At 41.1% G+C, this 22,464-nt stretch overlaps 1 protein-coding gene across 1 annotated transcript in view; it reads left to right on the top strand.

The window, feature by feature from the left end:
- Positions 1 to 22,464, top strand: part of COL22A1 (collagen type XXII alpha 1 chain) — a gene marked incomplete at both ends in the record, with an annotated part of 165,547 nt that overhangs the window by 83,150 nt on the left and 59,933 nt on the right. The window contains 12 exons of the mRNA XM_081324712.1: positions 639 to 692; positions 3,660 to 3,713; positions 4,341 to 4,385; positions 8,141 to 8,194; positions 9,356 to 9,400; positions 9,861 to 9,905; positions 10,904 to 10,966; positions 12,737 to 12,790; positions 15,770 to 15,811; positions 17,038 to 17,070; positions 20,406 to 20,459; positions 22,263 to 22,316. Coding sequence (XP_081180838.1) covers positions 639 to 692; positions 3,660 to 3,713; positions 4,341 to 4,385; positions 8,141 to 8,194; positions 9,356 to 9,400; positions 9,861 to 9,905; positions 10,904 to 10,966; positions 12,737 to 12,790; positions 15,770 to 15,811; positions 17,038 to 17,070; positions 20,406 to 20,459; positions 22,263 to 22,316 — 597 coding nt within the window. The remainder of the gene's footprint in view (positions 1 to 638; positions 693 to 3,659; positions 3,714 to 4,340; positions 4,386 to 8,140; positions 8,195 to 9,355; positions 9,401 to 9,860; positions 9,906 to 10,903; positions 10,967 to 12,736; positions 12,791 to 15,769; positions 15,812 to 17,037; positions 17,071 to 20,405; positions 20,460 to 22,262; positions 22,317 to 22,464) is intronic.

Raw genomic sequence — 22,464 nt, 5'->3', positions numbered from 1 at the left:
TAGCTCCTTCATTTTACAGAAGCCAAAGAGGATCTGTTTAATAGCCCTGCTTGCAATGAGAGGAACATGGACTTTTTCAAAAAGCAACATATTTTTTTTCTCTCGTTTAATCATGTTGTTCATTTGGATTGTATTTTGCACAAAAAAAATGCCTTCAGCCCAGTGTGGAAATGACACCGATGGTGATATTCCAAAGCAATTGCTATGTCAAAAATCTAATCATGGCTGACAAATTCTACTTAAATTGCAACATAGCACCAACAATTCAATTCCTGAGTCTTCATGAATTTTCATTGATTTCTCCTTGTAACAGAATAACAGAATTCAAAGGGACCTTGGAGGTTTTCTAGTCCAATATGGCTGCAGCATTTTGGTCCAGTTAAAATATCTGGACACCTTTTTTTTTTAAGGAAAGCTCCCCATGAAGCATGTTGCAGCACTGTAATCCTCATCAAAATTAAGGATTATAAATTCTGTGTAAAGCAGGTGCTGTAAAATTAAGAAGACCCCTTGAACCCAAGGAATTATTTTACTTCAAATCTAGTTTTAGTTTATGACTCAGAGTGAATTGGCCAAATAATCAGTTCAACTTGTTTCTTTTCGTGATGCCGTTCATAACTTTCAATCCTCTTTTGTAGGGCAAGAAAGGAGAAGCAGGTCTCCCCGGAGTTGATGGATTATCTGGACCTGCTGTAAGTAAGGCTGAAAGGGATACAAATCTGATCTCTCTCCAAGTTTCTTGGAAATCAAGCTTACATAACGTTTGCAATGTGTAAGATCAAGAAGCTCTTCTCTAATGTGGAAACTTGAATGTCAGCCTCTGTACTGTTTTATTTACTGAACTTGTTTTACTTGAAAGGCCCTCCATGACTAGGTATACAAAATGCATTTGGTTCTTGGCTTCATGCAAAGCCATTTCTTTATACTTTGTCAGGGAATTGCGTGGCCGGTGTCCAAATGAAGTCCTAGATGCTGACAAGTAATTGTAGTTTTATATAAATAAATATATTTTACATCAACATCTACAGCGAAATAGATAGTCAGGCAAAGAGGAGCATCATGAGGTAAATCACAGAGCACACAAGAAAACACAGATGAAAAAGGCGGGAAAAAAGGGAAACTCCCCCTACATACTCACACCAACCAATCACAGCGCAAATTACCTCACACAAGTAACGATCTGGTAACAATCAACCACAATTGTGTGTTCTGCCTCACTGCACAACCCCATTGCTCCAACTACTACATTTAAATATTTTAACACACTTTGAATTGCCCTTTGAAGTGCAAATGATCTACACACAGAGGGCAGAATGCCCCTTGTGTAAGTGATGCTTTAAAGAATATCAAAACACAAATTCCAGGCGTTGAGAATTTACTGTCTGAATTTTCTTGGAGAAGGCTCAAAACCTACAATACGTTACCTAGAGTGAACTACTCAAATGAATTATTCACTTTTGTTTTTGTTTTGTTTTTTTTTAAAAATCATGACTTGTTTTGGGATCACTGTGCAAGAAGAGCCTGGAAATTCTTGCTCTTTGGACTTTTATTTTTCATTAGTTTTTCATTCCATGTTAGTTACCGGAAAAAAGAATTGATGAAAACATCCACCTTGACATTTTCTCATTACAGCTTGAAATGTGACATGAACCCAAACAACATAGAACAAATCTTAAAAAAGCTCTACCTTTTCCGATGTTAAGATTGACCTTTGGCTAACTCAGTTTCTCTTTTAGCCTGGCTAGGCTTTTTTTAATTAGTATAAAATGTCTGGTAAATTGAGTTGCTTGTGGAGAGAGGAACAGGAGGTGGGGGGAAAAAAACAACCCACCAAATATATCTAGCAATATTTTTTTTTAGAGGAGATTGGAGCTAGGGAAGATATTTCAAAGATATTTCTTAACAGAATAACAGAGTTTGAAGGGATCTCAGAGGTCTTCTAGTCCAACCCAGGCTCAAGCAGGTTCAAGATGACAGAGACTCCGTACATTCTTCTGGAACAAGATCACAAACGGATTTGGGGAACATGAGAAATATTGCTATATGCTAATCACTTCTTTGTTATGAATCAGAGTGGATTTTGTCTTCAACAATTCACAGAATAATACTGAGTATTGACTTTATTTAGCTCACTTATCATTTCACTTAGCATTTGCCCAGATTCGCCTAATATACCAATTGCGCCCCTTTCTGGACCGAGATGCCCTACGTACAGTCACCCACGCACTCGTTACCTCCCGTATAGACTACTGCAATGCTCTCTACATGGTGCTGCCCTTGAAAACCACCCGGAGGCTTCAGCTGGTGCAGAATGTGGCTGCACGGGTAGTGATGGGAGCTCCCCAATACTCCCATATAACACCTCTGCTCCATGAGCTGCATTGGTTACCGGTTGCCCTCTGGGTGAGATTTAAGCTGCGGGTACTTACCTTTAAAGCCCTACATGGCTTAGGCCCGGGATACTTGCAGGACCATCTGCTACCGGGAACGAATTCCCATCGCCCAGTACGCTCACACAGAGAAGGCCTCCTCAGGGTACCGTCGGCTAGACAATGTTGGCTGGCAACCCCCAGGGGGAGGGCCTTCTCTGTGGGAGCGCCAGCCCTATGGAACCAGCTCCCCCCCGAGCTTCGGATGGCCCCAGATCTCCAGTCCTTTCGCCGCGGCCTCAAAACACTCCTTTTCCACCTGGCTGACCTGGACTGACAGGGATTTTAATTATGTTTACAATTTTTAATTTATTTTTAATTTTAATTTATTGCACAGATGATTTTAATTTTATTTTTATCTTAATTTCTGTACTTATTATATGTTATTGTTGTTAGCCGCCCTGAGCCCTTCGGGAGATAGGGCGGGATATAAATCCCATAAGGGACGCGGTGGCTCAGTGGGTTAAGATGCTGAGCTTGTCGATCAGAAGGTCGGCAGTTTGGCAGGTCGAATCCCGAGTGCCGCGTAGCAGAGTGAGCGCCTGTTACTCGTCCCAGCTTCTGCCAACCTAGCAGTTCGAAAGCACGTAAAAATGCAAGTAGAAAAATAGGGACCACTCCGGTGGGAAGGTAACAGCGTTCCGTGCGCCTTTGGCGTCCAGTCATGCCGGCCACATGACCACGGAGACGTCCTCGGACAAGCGCTGGCTCTTCGGCTTTGAAACGGAGATGAGCACCGGCCCCTAGAGTCGGAAACGACTAGCACGCATGTGCGGGGGAACCTTTACCTTTACCTTTATAAATCCCATAAATAAATAAATAAATAAATAAATAAATAAATATCTCTGAAAAGGCAGGTGTCACTCAAGCGCCATTCACTGGCAGAAAAAAAAGGGGGTTTACACTGAACAAAGCAATACAAACTCATTTTTATTATTTATACTTTTCAGTACTCCCATCCGTTAAACTGTTTTCTGGGCAAACTGCACCATAAAACTATAATGGTAGGAAAAGTAGTAGACAGAGAAGAGACATCCTACTTCTAGAGGGTAAAGAACAGTTATTCATCTCTGCTAAAATGGAAAATTAGAAACAATGCTTGTGGGGAAAAAATCTGTTGATGGATGGATTCATTCATTCATTCATGCAATTTCTATAGCCGCCCATTTCAATCAATGACTCCTGGACAGGTTATAATTTAATGTAATTGTCTTCTACGTTTCTTTTCAGGGTCCCCCAGGACCTCCTGGAATTTCTGGTTCTCCTGGACTTGCTGGATCTCCAGTAAGGAAATATATATATATATATATTTCTAAAAATAGGAAAGTTAGCAAAGTTAGATAGCACTCTTTATCTAAGATTTAGAGGTGATCTCTGGCAGTGCAATCTGCTTGGCCAATCTCAACTTCATGGTCAGCCTAGGATGCAAAAGATAAGTTAGATAAAGGAAGGCATGAAAACAATATTTTTTTCCTATATTCATGAACCAGGTATGAAGAGAGGAGAATGCAGGCTGAATTCAGTACTGACTCTAGTAAATAATCTAAAAATAAGCATAAGTGACTGCCAGTTTGGTATAATGAGTAAGGCACCAGGCTAAAAACCAAGACATCATGAGTTCTAATTTTGCCTTAGACTCAAAGCCAGCTGGGTGATTTTGGCCAGTCATTCACTCTCAGCTCTAGGAAACAGGCAATGGCAAGCGACTTTTGAAATCTTGCCAAGGAAACTGCAGGGACTTGTCCAGGCAGTGACTAAGAACCATGACTGACTTGAAGACAGCCCCAAAACAAAGCAGAACAGAACCCATAGGAGCTTTTGTTGTGGAAATGGCTGAAAAGGGGGTGGGAGATAACATCAGGGAAACCTCAATATTACAATTTGTTTTTACTGTGCTTTATATTGCCCTAGGGTCAACCTGGAGAAGCTGGCAGAAATGGTGAACGAGGGCCACCGGTGAGTTCGTGTCATAGAATATTCAATGTGCATTTGGGTGGATATATAGTTAAAAATAAGGGACACGGTGGCTCAGTGGGTTAGGATGCTGAGCTTGTCGATCAGATGGTTGGCAGTTTGGCGGGTCACATCCCGAGTGCCGCGTAACAGAGTGAGCGCCTGTTCCTCGTCCCAGCTTCTGCCAACCTAGCAGTTTGAAAGCACATAAAAATGCAAGTAGAAAAATAGGGACCACTACGGTGGGAAGGTAACAACGTTCCGTGCGCCTTTGGCGTCTAGTCATGCCGGCCACATGACCATGGAGACATCCTCGGACAAGCGCTGGCTCTTCGGCTTTGAAATGGAGATGAGCACCAGCCCCTAAAGTCGGAAACGACTAGCACACATGTGTGGGGGAGCCTTTACCTTTACCTTTATAGTTAAAATAAGCAAACAGCTTTCTCCTAGGTCAGCCTTTAAAATGTTGCTTTTAAAGGTAGTGAGATAATTAAAAAGAGTAACAAGACTATGAGTTAGTCCTATTATCATTTGCTAGCATCAGCCCATATGCCTCCAGTTCTTATCTAGGACTCTGATTTATGCCACTGATTAATTGTTTTCACTCTCAGGAAATTTCTCCTTAGTTGCAGGTTGAATCTCTCTCTAATGAGCTTCCATCCATTCCATTCCCCTCTTCCCTGTGACAACCCTTCAAGTATTGGAAGACAGCTATCAAGTCACTCCTCATTATTATTTTTTTGTTAGTCTAGACCAGGGATAGGCAACCTTGGCTCTTTTATGACTCGTGGACTTCAACTCCCCAAATTCCTGAGCCAGCATGCCTAGCTGAGGAATGCTGGGAGTTGAAGTCCACAAGTCATAAATGGGCCACGTTTGAAGACCCCTAGTCTCTAGACAGTACCTGGTTCCCTTAAATGTCCATTAAATTAGGCTATAGACCCCTTAATATCTTTGCTGTACTCCTTCTAGGGTCTCAGCATCTTTTTTTTTTGGTATCACAGTGACCAAAACTGGATGCAATATTCCAAGTGTGGCCTCACTAGTCCAGCATAAAATGGTATTGTCACTTCATGTGATCTTGATGCTATTTCTCTGTTGATGCAGCCTAGGCCTTTTTGGCAGCTGCAGTGCATTGCTGGTTCACATGTAAGTAGTTGCCCACTAGGATATCTTTCCTTTTGAGGCAGGTACCATCTATTCTGTATCTGTGCATTTGGTTTTTCCTGCCTAAGTGCAGGAGATTAATTTTCTCAACACTGAATTGCAACTTGTGGGCTAGGCCCAATGCTCAAGTTTTAGCAATTCCTCACAGCTTGATGTCATCTGCAAATTTGATGAGTTCTCCATCTATCCCTTCACTTACATCAAACTGCTGGCCCAAAGGCTGGATGCATCATGGCGAAAGCGCGCCCACCCCATTGCCGGCAATGGAAAAAAAGTTATGATACATTGTGACATGTCATGTGATATTGTGAGTTTAACACCCCTGATCTACATCATTTATGAAGAAGTTGAAGAGCGCTGGCCTTAATCTTAAAGTCGATGAGATCAGGAATTACTGGCGTAGTCTAATAAAAATGCAGCCTCTTGTGGCTTATTTTATAACCAAGATGTAGCAACTTGTGTATTAAGTTGATCATAGTTTGCTGAATTTCAGTAACTATTTTTAACTATTTCCAAGTTTTCAACTAGCCTTTCGATCCTTTTCTTAGCCAGTGCTGACATCTTGTGGTCAGTTCTGAGATTGCTCTCTTGAATTGTTTTAAAAGGAGTTCCTGACCATAGTTACTCAGATAAGACACCTGCTGAGCTCAAATGTTTTTAGCCTTGGTTCCTTTTCTCCAAACATGGGATAAATATCTAGTACTGCATTGGCAAATCTCTGAGACAGAATCTCACCTTTCCCAACCTTGGCCTTATGCAAAGATTGTCATCCTTCAGAGGAGCTGTGTGCCTCTCAACTTGTTTTTCAGTTAATTGGTGGAACGAAGGAAAGCTTCACAAACATTTGCCATGCCATTTGAAAGCTGCGTGGTGATGCTTTAGTAGAAATCAGCACATTATCCCAGATTGATTAAAATTGTCAGCTAGGTGCAAAAGGTTTTTATTCAAATTGTCCGTTTGATTCACTAAAAAGAGTGGTTTCACATGTACAAAAATTTGTCAGTTAACAAAGCTATCCTAACTCACCTGATCTGATTTTAAAAGGGAACTTGACTGAACCATGTTTAAACCATATCCTGTATCTGAAGGGAAGCTTTACAGAATAACAGTGTTATTCTAGTCCAACTTCCTGCTCAAGGAAGAGATTTTATACCATTCGGACAAATGGCTATCCCATCTCTTCTTAAAAACCACCAGTGATGGGCACCCAAAGCTACTGTATTCCACTTGTCAGGAAATGCCCCCTTATTTCTTTTTATAATGCAGAAAATTATTTTTTTTTTTAAAAAAAACACCACCTTTATAAAGTAAAACCAGGCATAACACAACCCAGGTGGCCAGAAAGGCCCAACAGAGTCTCCACTTCCTCAGGGTCTTGCGGAAGAAGAGGGTAGAACAACAGCTAATGACCCTCTTTATTTTTTTATTTATTTGTTTTTATTTAATCCCATTTATATCCCGCCCTTCTCCGAAGACTCAGGGCGGCTTACAATCTGTTCTGTACCAGCCTGCTACCAGCCCTGCAGAAAAGGCAGGGACAACCCCTTTTACAAGAAGGCAAGAGGCTGGAATTAAGCCTGCCAAATTTATTAACATAAAAACACAGAGCAAAGAGAGCAAACACGAACCATGAAACAGGAGCTTTTCAAGCGGTTGCCTTCAGCAAACCAGCCCTCCCAGACATTCCCCTTATATAGAGTTCAGGGCGTGGCTTCTCTCTGCCTCCTTCCAAGAAGCCCCATTGCCTTCCTCTGTTTACTCCTGATTGACTGCCTCCTGCGTTGGGCGTCCTTGAACAGGGCCAGCTGTGGGTCATCTTCATCCACGCTGTCAGGCTCACACAGCTGGGTCTCTGTCGTGACCAGGTGGGAGGGGCCTGGCTGAGGGCTCTGCGGAGCCTCAAGGCCATCATCAGCAAGCTCTTCAACACCCCCCTCCTCCTCCTCTGAGTCGTCCGACAGAACTGCCGAACCCACAGGCTGACCCTGAATCACAACACAATCTAAGCACAAATCAAATGTGCTTAGCAATTTTACCGGTCTACTATAGAGAGCGTCCTCTCGTATGGTATTGTGGTTTGGTATGCTGGTCTGACAGCCGCGGACAGGAAAGTATTACAGAGGGTAGTGAGCACAGCACAAGACATTGTGGGCTGTTCCCTGACACCACTGGATGACATCGCCAGGGCTCGTTGCCTTGGAAGAGTGAGGAAGATTCTCAGGGATGACTCACACCCTGGACGGTATCTCTTTACTCTCCTACCATCCGGTAGGAGATATAGGAATATAGCCAGCCATACCAACAGGCTGAAAAATAGCTTTTATCCGTGGGCTGTTAGGCTTTTGAATGGGATATAATCTCTGTGAACTTATGCAGAATTGACTTGGGAGGCCGGTATGTGGTGCAATTAGTTCACATGGTGTAATAAGATGGAGGGTTTGTTGTCACTGTGAGTTGGGGGGAGGGAGCACGGGGGGGGGGAGGCTCAGCTAATCTCAATGTACACATGTTGTACTTTGACAATAAAGGTTTATTTATTATATGACGAAACCAGAAATTAATGTGCATTGTTTTTCTTTTCTTTTCTTTAGGGTTTACCTGGAAAATCTGGTCAAAATGGTTTTCCTGGTCTTCCAGGCTCAAAAGTAAGTCAGCTTAGTGGCAAATCTTTGCTGGAAAGGCTTAAATTGATCATTCCATGTTCTGATAATTTCAAACAGTCATTAAGTTTCTTGCTTCTTTACTTAGTACTAGGATTCATGATGAATTTCTGGCTAAATTCAGTGGCTAGTGGCTGAAATGTTGTGGCTTATTGATTCCAAACTAAGCATATTGGAAAAGGGAAAGAAAAATCAGAAGCCATAATATGTGTTTAAATATCTGGAAGCTACAATGTTGTTAGCTGCGAAGTCGTGTCCGACCCATCGCAACCCCATGGACAACATTCCTCCTGGCCTTCCTGTCCTCTACCATCTTCTGGAGTCCCTTTAAGCTCACGCCTACTGCTTCAGTGACTCCATCCAGCCACCTCATTCTCTGTCGTCCCCTTCTTCTCTTGCCCTCCACCTTTCCCAGCATGAGGCTCTTCTCCAGCGAGTCCTTCCCTCTCATTAGGTGGCCAAAGGATTTGAGTTTTAGCTTCAGGATCTGGCCTTCTAAAGAGCAGTCAGGGTTGATCTCCTCTAGGACTGACCGGTTTGATTGCCTTGCAGTCCAAGGGACTCGCAGGAGTCTTCTCCAGCACTGTAGTTCAAAGGCTTCAATTCTTTGGCGCTCAGCCTTTCTTATGGTCCAACTTTCACAGCCATACATTGCAACTGGGAAGACCACAGCCTTGACTATACGCACTTTTGTTGCCAGGGTGATGTCTCTGCTTTTTAGTGTGCTGTCTAGATTTGCCATGGCTTTCCTCCCCAGGAGCAAGCGTCTTTTAATTTCTTGGCTGCAGTGTCCATCTACGGTGAAGCTACAATGCAGGACATCAGATATAGAGGTTTTTCAGGAACTTTTGTCTCAGTTTCAAAATTTCCTTGCACAAATAAGGTAGCCTCCATATTTGCATGTGCAAAACACGTCAGCCACCATTCTTTCACCCTTTTTTGTACTTGAATTTAATAAATCAAAATTTATGATTCTTCATTTACTTAGAAGGAACAAGTAGAACTGATAAACGGAAAATGTGAGGAAGCATTTTTCAGTAACCCCCAAGTGTTCTTTGAAACATTTAATTCTGTCCTTATTCAACAATTGTATTTCATATTGTCTTTTTTTTTTTGGCTAAAGTTTCTTCTATGATTTTTTTACAGGGAGAACAAGGGGAAAGGGGAGAAGCTGGTGAAGCAGGCTCTAAGGTTGGAAAAAAAATTCATTTTTTATAAAATATGAGAAATATTGTAAATAACTAAAAGTAAATAATTACTGGAGCTGGCTGCTGGGGTAGGAAAGAAGATATGATTCATATTAATCTTAATGGTTTTATATTTATGTTTCTATTGTATTGTAAGTCACCCAGAAAATAAACATTTTCGAGCAGGCAAGAATGACTTAAATAACTATCAATAACATTTAATGGCATAATATAATACATCTTTCTATGTGCTTAATAAAGACATGCATAGCATTCTTCACAAATCCTTGTTTGAAAGAGATTGAAATGTTTGCAGTAGGTTCTTCCTTCACTGGAGCAAAAAAAAAAATAACTAAAGGGAATTCTGCTTTCTTGTTCATACATTAGTTTTAGAGATAGATATATAAAAGTTTAGAAAATAAGACAAAAGCCCTGGGAAACTTGCTATTTTTTCTATTTTTCAGGGTGAATCAGGCCCCTCTGGACCCCCTGGCATAGTGGGGGAGAGGGTAAGTATTGTTCATGCCAAAGTAGTCTAAGTCTATAAGGTTAATTTGTTGTTTATTTGTTCGATTTATATTGTAACTCCTTCGCTTCTGAATGCTGAAGGCAGCTCACATGGAAATCTTGCTTCATTATATAATCACAGTAACACTCTGTGGAAAAGGATGAACTGACAGTGAGTGAGTGGCTCAAAGTTCTCCTTGAAATTGTGATGAAGCAAGGTGGACAACCTGGATTTTCCGTGGCTTAGTCCAGGGGGATAGGCAACCTTGGCTCTTTTATGACTCGTGGACTTCAACTCCCAGAATTCCTGAGCCAGCCATGCTGAGGAGAAAGGGAGAGGTTTCCAAGCTGAGCCATGCTGGCTCAGGAATTCTGGGAGTTGAAGTCCACGAGTCATAAAAGAGCCAAGGTTGCCTACCCCTGGCCTAGGCCTAGGCAACTTTATGACTGGTGGACTTAAACTCCCAGAATTCCTGAGCCAGCCATGCTGAGGGGAAAGGGAGAGGTCTCCAAGCTGAGCCATGCTGGCTCAGGAATTCTGGGAGTTGAAGTCCACAAGTCATAAAAGACCCAAGGTTGCCTACCCCTGGCTTAGTCTTACAACTATAACCACTACTCCTCACTTATGGCACTGTTTCTAAGTGCTCATTTTATTGAAGCAAAAAATCCTTCCTAAAACACCCAGCAGTCAACAGTGTCTCTACAGCAGTGTTAGCAGCAATCTCAGTTGGAAAGATTAAGAGGATACATGCATAGAGCCTCAAAAGAATATTTATGCGACTCCTATTAGATGTTAAAAATGAAACAAAAACCTTGGCAGAAGTTTGTCAAAATCGCTGAATCAGTTCAGCGGCACCCAGTCTGATTTGCTGCATTAAATCCGTGGAGTAGTAAAACTCTCAAATGGTTACATTCAGAAGGGGCAATGAAACTGAAATTTCAAATCAAATTCCTTGCAGCTGAATTTTCTACAACTCTAAGAATAGTATATATTTTTTAGGGTGAATCTGGTCTTCCAGGCCCACCTGGTTTGCCTGGTCCAAGAGGAGAAAAAGGGAACCAGGTATGTAATTCAGGATGTCTACCCATTTTTGTTTGATTCATGTTAGTTGTTGTTAGTTGTGAAGTCGTGTCCAACCCATCATGACCCCATGGACCACGTTCCTCCAGGCCTTCCTGTTCTCTACCATCTTCTGGAGTCCATTTAAGCTCATACCTACTGCTTCAGTGACTCCATCCAGCCACCTCATTCTCTGTCGTCCCCTTCTTCTCTTGCCCTCAATCTTTCCCAGCATTAGGCTCTTCTCCACTGAGTCCTTCCTTCTCATTAGGTGGCCAAGGTATTTGAGTTTCATCTTCAGGATCTGGCCTTCTAAAGAGCAGTCAGGGTTGATCTCCTCTAGGACTGACTGGTTTGATCACCTTGCAGTCCAAGGGACTCGCAAGTCTTCTCCAGCACCATAGTTCAAAGGCCTTAATTCTTTGGTGCTCAGCCTTTCTTGTGGTCCAACTTTCACAGCCATACATTGCAACTGGGAAGACCACGGCCTTGACTATACGCATTTTTGTTGGCAGGGTGATGTCTCTGCTTTTTAGTGTGCTGTCTAGATTTGCCATGGCTTTCCTCCCCAGGAGCAAGCATCTTAATTTCTTGGCCTTTCTTATGATTCTTTTGATTAATAAAAGAGCGGAAACTTCTACTTGAAGAACAGTTGGATCTGTCAACCTTCTAGACCAGGGGTGGGCAATTAATTTTCCCAAGAAGCCACATAAGAAATGGGGGCTGCTGTGGAGGGCCTCCATCACCAACCCACCGCCTAATGCCCCACTGTCCTGCTGTCCCATACCTGACCACCGTCTACACTGCGGGCAGATGTGGCCTGTGGGCTATAAAATGCTGAGGTCTGTTCTAGACTTTCCCATAAGGAAGTGATCTGTCTCTTTGTTAACCTCTCTTTTACTGCAATTTGTTGCTTTTTACATGTTCTTTTTTTAACCCTGTGTTTGAGAGACACATCATAGGGGATGAGGTGCTGCTTTAAGATGGTGGTTGTCATTTTCAAACCTTTCATGGTTCACGCTCTAAGGATCTACTGGACTTTTTTTTTGACAGGGGGACATTTCTGCTCACCCAACTTGGTGAGAAAGACAGAGTTTGACTTTCATAAAGAATATCATCTACAGAACCTTTTGGATTGTTGTGCGCTGTCCCTGGAACAGCATTGTCCCCGAAGTTTCACATGCCTTAATATAATTTGGATTTAGAAAGGCAGTGAAATCTTATTAATTAAGCTTGCCACGGGTGGCAAGGGGAATAATCTGAGAAGGATCGCTCCACTGTAGAGGTGCAGCAGTTAGGATATAGTATAGCAGGACTTTTCAACCAGTGGTACGGGTACCACCTGTGGTACATTGACACCTGGCAGGTGGTACGCGACCATCCTAGAAAAGTGGTAGTGGGGGAATGGGAATGAGCTGAACCGGTGGCAGCACTGCACAAGCCTGAGCGAGTGATGGCTGGAGCTGCAGGGCTGTCAGGGCTGAGCGGAAGCGCCAAGATCAGTGCTTCTTCGGGTTGTCAGGACTCAGTGGAAGTGCCAGAATCAGTGCCAGGCTCCAGCTGGAGCTCAGCGCTGTTCCTGGCATTTCTGCTGAGCCCAGAAGAAGTGCCGATCAGCTGGAATGCTGCAGCATCTCCAGGGTCTTGTGATCTACATTCAGATGCTTGGCAACTGATTCATATTTATGATGGTCACAGTGTCCCAGGGTCATGTGAAGTGATCACAACCTGCTGCAAGGATCACACAAGCTCTTGGGTTATTTGTGTTTACAGGGTGAAAAAGGAAGAACTGGGCTCACTGGCTTCAAAGGTGAGAGAGGAGAAAAGGTAAGTTACCAGATAACTGATGAATTTCTATGGTTTATATGTACACGGACAAATCCATTTGTTTTGTAGGTCACATCATTGTTTCTGTATGACCTATAACGGACCATATATGCTTATAGGATTATTAGCTGCATTGAGCACACTAGATAGACTATAAAATAGATATTCCCAAGTTTATGCTGTGATGGGACATTAGAACTGTCACTCAAAGAAAGATAAGGAAGAGTATTTTCCTCCCATTTTAAAGTTCAGATTAATGAAATTAATCTGATTAAAAACCAAGGATTTTTGTAAGAATTTCATGGGTTTTTACTTGCAAACCACACAGAATCATGTGGGTAATGAGATGTGCAGTGTACAAATTTGGAGAAAAGAGAAAGAAAGAAAGAAAGAAAGAAAGAAAGAAAGAAAGAAAGAAAGAAAGAAAGAAAGAAAGAAAGAAAGAAAGAAAGAAAGAAAGAAAGAGAAAGAAAGAAAGAAAGAAAGAAAGAAAGAAAGAAAGAAAGAAAGAAAGAAAGAAAGAGACCTACATATACACATAGTATGCACAGATGTCTGCATTTCTGTATATATATATAAAATGAAGCATATTTCCTTTTTAAATGAGACCCCTGATTATTTCAGTTACATCTTAATTTTGAAATAAGGAAAAATCAGAAAAAGGAGGCTATCCAACAGAGCATGGAGGGTGTCAATCAACTAAAGCAAAATGATCAAGCATCCAGCTGAGTCAGGTGTAATTGCTCTTTGGAGATCATACATCTTTGAAGTGGAAATAATAATAACAATAATAATAGTGAAAGTCTTCTTGTGGCTTCAGTCAGGGCTTGCCTACCTTCCAAACTTGAAAACATTCCTTATGATCTATCTTGGGAAAACAGAGCTGAATGTGAGAATGATGCACACAAGACAGGGGGTCAAATTTCAAGATGGTAGACACATGCAAGACTCCCATTGTGCAGTTGTGACTGCCATCTTTTGGACTCCTCCATGGAGGCTTCCCTGGGCATTCTTGAGTTATTGCAATGGCCTGTGAGAATATCCATGGGAGACAGGAGGAAGAAGAGATGCCACCAGGGCAATGGAGAGATAAGAGACATCTCAGCTTGTAAAAGGAATTGGACCATGGAAAGTTGCATTAACAGAAGGATTCAGTTAAGATCACGCGAGGCAGTAATACCCCTTTGTAAAGCCTTAGTAAGACCACACCTAGAATACTGCAATCAATTTTGGTCTCCACACTATAAAAAAGATGTTGAGACTCTAGAAAGAGGGCAGAGAAGAGCAACAAGGATGATTGGGAGACTGGAGGCTAAAACATATGAAGAACAGTTGCAGGAACTGGGCATGGCTAGTCTACTGAAGAGAAGGACCAGGGGAGACATGATTGCAGTGTTCCAATATTTGAGGGGCTGTCACAGAAAGGTCAACCTATTATCCAAAGCACCTGAAGGCCAGACGAGAAATAACAGATGGAAACTGATCAAGGAGAGATTCAACCTGGAAATAAGGAGAAATCTCCTGACAGTGAGAACAATCAACCAATGGAACAGACTGCCTTTGGATGTTGTTGGTGCTTCATCACTGGAGGCTTTCAAGAAGAGACTGGGCTGTCATCTGTCAGAAATGGTGTAGAGACTCCTGCATGGCCAGAGGATTGGACTAGAGGACCTACAACCTCTCTTTTAACGTTGTTATTCTATTCTGTCCCACAAGGGATCATCCCTAGTTTCCCTAGGAAGCAAAGGTGGGTGGGAGGAATGTGGTTTCACACTTGCAAGATTCTGTTAATGTAACCTTACAACAAGGGTAGTGATAGTACTCACGGATTGCCTCAAAAGGCTAACAACAGCCATCTTGGAACCATCTAAAGCAGAAGTCATGACCTAGGCTGGTGTCAGCCAAGTCAAGAAACGGACTGAACTGGAAGAAGTGCTTTAAGGTAGAACAAAAGAAGCTTGAAAGCTTAACTACAGTAGGCCTATCTCTGTCTAAGCATACGCCGCACAGAATTAAAGTGGGATTATTTTGGGGTTGCTTTATCACATTTTGCTCTTTTTCCGGGATGAGTAGTCTTCCCTTTAAGTCCCCCCTCCCCCCTTAGTGGACCATTTGTTCCTTCCCTAATCCCCAAGCTCAACTCTACATTCTTTTTCATCTGATCGCTAAACCAATACGCTTGAGAGCTGATACAATTAGATCAGAGTCACTTTGGGGGAGGTTAAAAGGAATAAGATTTAGGGTGATATTTAGGGTAAAGGTCAGGAAATTGGCAGGGGAAAAAAACACCTTATTTTTACCCTGCACTGGTCTAATTAAAACTTCCTATTCAAAGAGAAACCATTGTCTACAACTGCCAAAAAATAAAAACAAAAATATTTTATCATGTCTATTTTAATTGCATACCATCAATTCAATGAATACTTATGGAATGTAGCAATATAAATGTCATGAATATTTATTAGATTTATGGCACATCCTCCCCTTATTGCAGGGGTGTCAAACTCAATTTCATTGAGGGCCGCATCAGCATTGCGGTTGCCCTCAGGGGGCCGGGTGGGTGTGGCCTGGGTGGGCGTGGCCTACTGGGTGGGCGTGGTTAGAGTGCATATGGCCTACTGGGTGGGCGTGGCCAGCTCTACATCGTTCACATCAAGGGTGCCTATGGGGGCCTGGGCAGGAGTGGGACAGATCTGAGGGTCTCTGGCAGAAGGAGGGTCTCTGGGCCAGGGCCAAGGCAGTGGGGGTCGTTCCCTCACTGTTTCCAGGATGGCTTTGTGGGCCGCATGAAACCACTTCGTGGGCCGGATCTGGCCCCCGGGCCTTGTGTTTGACATGCCTGCCTTATTGGAAGATGAAGTTGTATACCATAGTTTTACGTTTAATAAATTCAGATACAAGACTGGCTTCTCCGTTTCTTTCTTTAATCCTTCCTCTCTTCCTTCTCTATATCTTTCTCCCTCCATCCTTCTTTCCTAGGGTGAAATTGGTGCTCCTGGTCTGCCAGGCCAACCTGGAAAAGTAAGTAGAACTGCATTTAAAAAGCTGTAAGGACAACTAGTTAAACCTGGCTGATTTCAATCAGCTAAGCAAGATTAGATCCCATTATTTCCTGGTGGGGTAATCCTACCACTATAGACTATCCACCATGTCTGTCTGTCTGTTCAGTCCATGAAATCATTGCAAGTAGAACTTGAAGTGTCTTTACCTTAAGGAAAAAAAAACCTGTAAGGATTATAAATGGAATGAGGACATAAGGGTGGAAAAAGTAAACCAATGTTTCTGAAAAGAAAAGTTTTTCTGTTATTTAATATGTTGTTATAAACAATAATCCACAAACAATAACCCCATCAACCAATCAACATGTAACAACACAGCCAACCAACCCGCTTACAGCAACAAAGCCAGTACCCCACACAACCCCACCAATATTTATAGAGAGACGGCAGCTCCGATCACGCTTTGCTCGCACAAACACGAAGCCAAAGATACCAGCCTGAAGATGACGAGTGGGACCTTGTCGAAACGTCGCCAAGACACCCTCAATCTTACACGGGAAAAGACCCGAATATGCCAAGACCTACACACACACACACACACACACACACAGATATATATATATATATATTAACCAGTGGAACCACCTGCCTCCAGAGGTGGTGAATGCTCCAACACTGGAGGTTTTTAAGAAGAGACTGGACAGCCATTTGCCTGAAATGGTATAAGGTTTCCTGCCTGAGCAGGGGGTTGGACTAGATGACCTCCAAGGTCCCTTCCAACTTTATTATTATTATTATTATTATTATTATTATTATTATTATTATTATTATTATTATTATTATTATTAATGTATCTATGTGTGTGTGTATGTATATGTATGTATATGTATGTATATGTGTGTGTGTGTATATATATATATATACTCCTACAAAATTTTTGCTTTGTGTTGCAAGCTTTTGTGTAGCCCTCCATGGAGTTACTGAGTCACAAGTTTTATGGCCCATCAATAGCAAGTGATGCTGAACATTGAGAATCAGCACATTTGGAGACCCACACTTAGAGCATTCGTATGATGAGTTTCCATTGCCTTTGGGATATGTTATGTTTTTGAACTATTTTGAAGCAATAATAAAAAAGGAGCCTTACCATGTATTTATCACCGTAATGCAATCACCCTTATGTTGTTGCTGTTATTATTTTATGAAGTTTGATACTGAAACCTCTTATTTCCATTGTTTGCACTCTAGGTTACCTCATTTACACCAAGGCCTAGTATTCCTGTAAGTAATTTTAAATTCTTTGACATCCTATGGTTATGCTTATATTTAACATGCTTAAAAGGGAAACTGTATTAAACATTAAGCCATGGAATTTCATATAAATGTACTTTTCAAAAAGATATACATAAAGAACAGAGGCTGATGAGAATCCTGCAGTTCCTTCTTACAATGGGAAGGAAGATCCAGCAAATATCCATGGAAGCCAAAATGTCATGGGAATCTGGGATCTTACAACATCAGATCTTCAACTGGATAAAATGAACCACTGGAATGGCCAGAGATGGTCTGGATGTCCACCTAACTTGGACATCAGAATAAAATCTCCATGTTCCATCTCTACTTTAGCATTAGGTAAGACCTGCCTCAAAAACAGCGACTGTGAGAGGGACCTTGGAGTCCTAGTGGACGATCACTTGACTATGAGCCAGCAATGTGCAGCAGCAGCCAAAAAAGCTAATACAATCCTGGGTTGTATAAACAGAGGCATAGAAGCAAGATTATGCGAAGTATTAGTACCACTTTATAACACCTTAGTAAGACCACACTTGGAATACTGTAACCAATTTTGGTCACCATACTACAAAAAAAGATGTTGAGACCTTGGAAAAAGTCCAGATAAATGCAACTAAAATGATCCAAGGCCTGGAGGCTAAAACATATGAAGAACGGCTGCAGGACTTGGGTTGGCTAGTCTAAAGAAAAGAAGAAATAGAGGTGACATGATAGCAGTATTCCAATATTTGAGGGACTGCCACAAAAAAAGAGGGGGGTCAAACTATTTTCCAAAGCATCAGTGGGCAGGACAAGAAACAATGGTTGGAAACTGACCAGAGAGAGAAGCAACCTGGAATCAAGGATAAACTTCCTAACAGTGAGGACAATTAATCAGTGGATCAGCTTGCCACCAGAAATCATGGGAGCTCCATCACTGGAGATTTTTAAGAAGAGGCTAGACAGTCACTTGTCTGAAATAGTATAGGTTCTCCTGCTTGAGCAGGGGGCTGGACTAGAAGACCTTCAAGATCCCTTCCAGTTCTACTCTACTCTACTCTACTCTACTCTACTCTACTCTACTCTACTCTACTCTACTCTACTCTACTCTACTCTACTCTACTCTACTCTATTCTATTCTATTCTATTCTATTCTATTCTATTCTATTCTATTCTATTCTATTCTATTCTATTCTATTCTATTCTATTCTATTCTATTCTATTATCAGTTGGCCTATGGGAACAAGATTTCATATTGCCCATGATAGATCTGAACTGAAATCCAGTGCAATTTTTCCTCTGTAATTTTAGGTCATTTGCTGAAAACAAGTTGACCTACAAAGAAGGATTAATTCTGTTGATACGTCATCATCATTCTGTACGATATAAGAAAGGAAATTTTGTCTGGGTTAGCAAATCCAATTATTTCTTGTTCCCTCAATTTTAACAGGTGGGATATCCATGCTTTTCCAATCTTCTTTCCAATCTGTCTTAAAATATTTCAAAACAAGCAAAGAAAAACAATTGAAGGCAGAGAATATCAGGCTGCTTCCCAAGATTAACTTCCTATCTTAGTTTCTACAACAATAAGAGCTTCCTTTTATCCTTACCTGGTATAATCCTTTTTCTTAATCTAATTATTACAAAATATTGCACTTTAGGCAACTTTGTGGTTAAAGAAGGGATTATAAACTTGCAAAAGTGTTGTTAATATTTTCCCAAGTGAGCAATCAGAAGAAGCTGTTAGTAAATTAAAGACAGTTCAAATAGTTTGCCTTAATTCAGATAGTTCACATTTCCCTGTCATGTTCCTCTAGACCAGAAGAGGACAGCAGATGTTCTTCATAAAAAATAATCTTGTTTAACTCTGTCTTAAAGTTTATCTTGTTGATTATCTGTATTGGTTTATGACAGCAATAAATTGAAAATTAATTGAATTGATGCAGTCATGTTACAAGTAGTCCTCAACTTATAGCCACACTTACGTTGCTAAGTAAGAGCTTTGCCCCATTTACGACCTTTCTTGCCAAAGTTGTTAAGTGAATCACTACATTAAGTTACTAATATGGTTGTTAATTGAATCTGGCTTCCCCATTGACTTTGCTTGTCAGAAGGTCACAAAAGGGGATCACATGAACCCGGGACACTGCCACCGTCATAAATATGAGTCAATTGTCAAGCGTCAGAATTTTGATCATGTGACCACAGGAATGTTGCAGTGGTCATAAGCATGAAAATGATCATAAACCATTTTTTCCAGCATTGTTGTAACTTTGAATACTCACTAAACGAGCTGTTGTAAGTTGAGGACTACCTGTACTTTACAAAGATATTTAAATTTTGCAAAACCCTTTAAAACAAGAGAATAAGTGTTCCCTGTTCATCCACCCTCTTTCTGAGGGATAGATTTCTGCCACAGCATATTTTCCTCTATAGAATTTGTGTTTTGTAGTATTTTTCCACTGGGGGAAAAATTGCACAATATTCATGGACTTTTTGAGAATTTGAGAGTCAGAGATGGAAGTTTTCCAGAACTTGATGATGCTTAATTTGGGGACTTAATAGAACTTTATCAGCTGTACTCTGAAAAAAATGACAATGCCAAGCCACTTCTATAGGGTTGCTAAGAAAACTACAGGAGTTGTCCATGTCAGGCCTGAGTCCCGGAGATGATATCTTGAGATCTACTAAAGCAGAGGTCCCTAACCTTTTGGGCACCAGGGACCGGTTCAGTGGAGAGAGGTTTTTCCACGGACCTGAGAAGGTGTGGTTTTGTGTGCTGCCTGCATCCCACGGATGGGGTTTTTCTAGTTTGTGTGGACCGGTTGCTGGCATGGCACAGACCAGTACCAGTCCACGAACTGGGGGTTGGGGACCCCTGTACTAAAGGCCAGTTCTTTGTTTATAGCTAATAGACAGAATCTTGCCAGACTAAAGCTATAACCTTCTAACCTAACAAATATATCCTGAAAGTTTCTAAGGTATGGCTACTGCTGACTTTCCCTCCTCTCTTCTCCTTTAGTTGCACATTCCATCATAGCCTATGAAGTCACTACAAGTCAAGCTTGACTCTAGAGAGACTTTATTTTTAACTACTCTCGCAAAATGTGGAATCAGACCATGTTCCTGCAAAGTTGCCTGTGGCCATTTAATTAATATGAGTGTCACCTTCGGAACAGAAGAATCAATTCCGCAGCTGGAATGGACTTGCTAATGAATTTCTATCTCTTCACAGATAGGAGCCAGATCATTCTGCTGTATTGGGGGCTGTCGTCTTTAGCAGTTCTATCACTCTTTATCTAAACCAACATACCATTATTTCCTTTTTTTCTGTTTTACTCCAGGGAGAACAAGGGCCAAAAGGTGAAAAAGGTGATCGTGGAGAAAGAGGTGAACCCGTAAGCAGATTATTATACTCTTTCTTTTCAGATAAACCATTTCAAATGAGTAGAAAGTTAAAATATAGACAGTGTGGTGATTTTTTTTTAAAAAAAACAAATTATAGAGAAAGATGGTAGAAGATAAACAGATAATAGATCTGATCCAACTATCTATGTACAGTATCTACTTAAGCATTATTTATGTATCATATATCATGGATAATACATCTATAGTACATCTATAGTTTATAAGTAGATCGATGTATTATAGCTACTATTTCTATTTTTTTTTAAAATAATCATTTACATTAATAAACTAAGATGGATAATGTTAGGAAAATAAACAGAGTAAATTGTTGGTCTTATGTTATAACTGTGTTGGTCTTATGTTATGAACTGGAATTTTATTTATTTATATAGCTGCCCATCCCACAAAACGTGATTCTGGGTGCCCTATAAGAATTGAATGATAAATATAAAAACATAAAATCCGGATAAAAATGAACATTATAAAAAGAAATATACCAACACTAGTCAAAGGGAGGGTGACAATGGGTATTTAGCAATGGAACTGTCTGAGCATATCTTCTGTTACCTGTGAACTTCTGGCCTGATCATATAACCAGGTCTTGAGGGGATTCCAAAATATTAGAAGGGATGGAGCTTATCTGATTTTGGAGGAAAAAATGTTCCATAAAGCGGGCACCATGACAGAGAAGGCACATCTCCTGGGAGCCAATAAATTTAGATCTACAGCTGATGGTACTCATAGGATGGAATGGGACAACTTGTAGCCAACTTGCCATGGTCAACTCACCACAGCCAACTCACCACGGCCAACTTGCTACAGGACAACTCAACTGTGGGACTATTCAATAATTCAATTTAATTATTTACAAATATTTTAATTTTTGTCATTCACATTTCATTTTGTCCCTCCTTTGGCATCCTTTCTTTAATGATTGTATTCCACTATTTTTTCGATGTTAGCGAAACTCTTATCCCATGGTGAGTTGGCCACAGCATGTTGGCTGTGGTAATTTGGCCATGGCGAGTTGGCAACAGTGAGTTGTCATAGACCTGAGCACGGAATGGGACAACTCATAGCATGCCTTCTCCGCCAGATCTAATGGGGCAGTCTGATAAAAGTGGAGAGAGACAGTCCCTCAGATATTCCCCTTGTCTAGGTTTTAAAATGGTTTTGGTGCAGGAGAAGGTAAAATTCCTCTTCTGATGCTTTCATAATTTTTTATTTTATTCAAAAGATTGAGATACAAAATCCAAAGGGGGGAAAAAATAACAAAGACCAAACAAATCTAGACAAGAGCATTAAAAATGTGAATTGAAAAGGTTAAAAAACAAAAACACATATTATTATCACTACTTGTACACTGACCAATCTATTGCAACAGGAATAGCTTCCCCCCCTATGCAAAGCAGGTCCAAAATGTATAAACTTCTACAGCTATTTGCAACCTGATTGACCTGTCATACATTGAATATATGGGGGGGGGAAGTGTTAATGGGTTAAACAACCACAACATTAAACTTCAAGATCCTCTGTTAACAATCTGTTATTGCAATTCACTCCTAGAAAATCTACAACAGTTTCTTCTCTGACACAGATTACCCCAATCATTATCTCTGATATGTCCAGGATCAAATACCCTCATTTGGCTCTTAATAATGAACCTTTTCTGATGCTAAAAGAACATCTCTTTCTTAGATCAAGATACTCTGATTCACTACATTGGAAAACAAATCACCTAAAACTGAGATCATTTATGTGTGTGTTTTTTTTCTGCTTCTTCCTTTCTATAGGGAGAACAAGGTGTTCCAGGAAAACACGGTCCAATCGGACCTGCGGGGCAACCGGTAAGTTAAGCTAAAATGAAACCACTAAACTAGCTCATATATATCATAGAGTGGTGAAAACTGTTCATAGGACCACTGATTAAGACATTGATAAAAGGTAAAGGAAAAGGTTCCCCCGCACGTGCGTGCTAGTCGTTTCCGACTCTAG

This window comes from Vipera berus (assembly GCF_964194415.1).
Source record: "Vipera berus genome assembly, chromosome: 3".
Taxonomy (NCBI): Eukaryota; Metazoa; Chordata; class Lepidosauria; order Squamata; family Viperidae; genus Vipera; species Vipera berus.
Note: the sequence above shows the minus strand (reverse complement) of the source record. Positions and strands in the feature narration are given on the sequence as shown.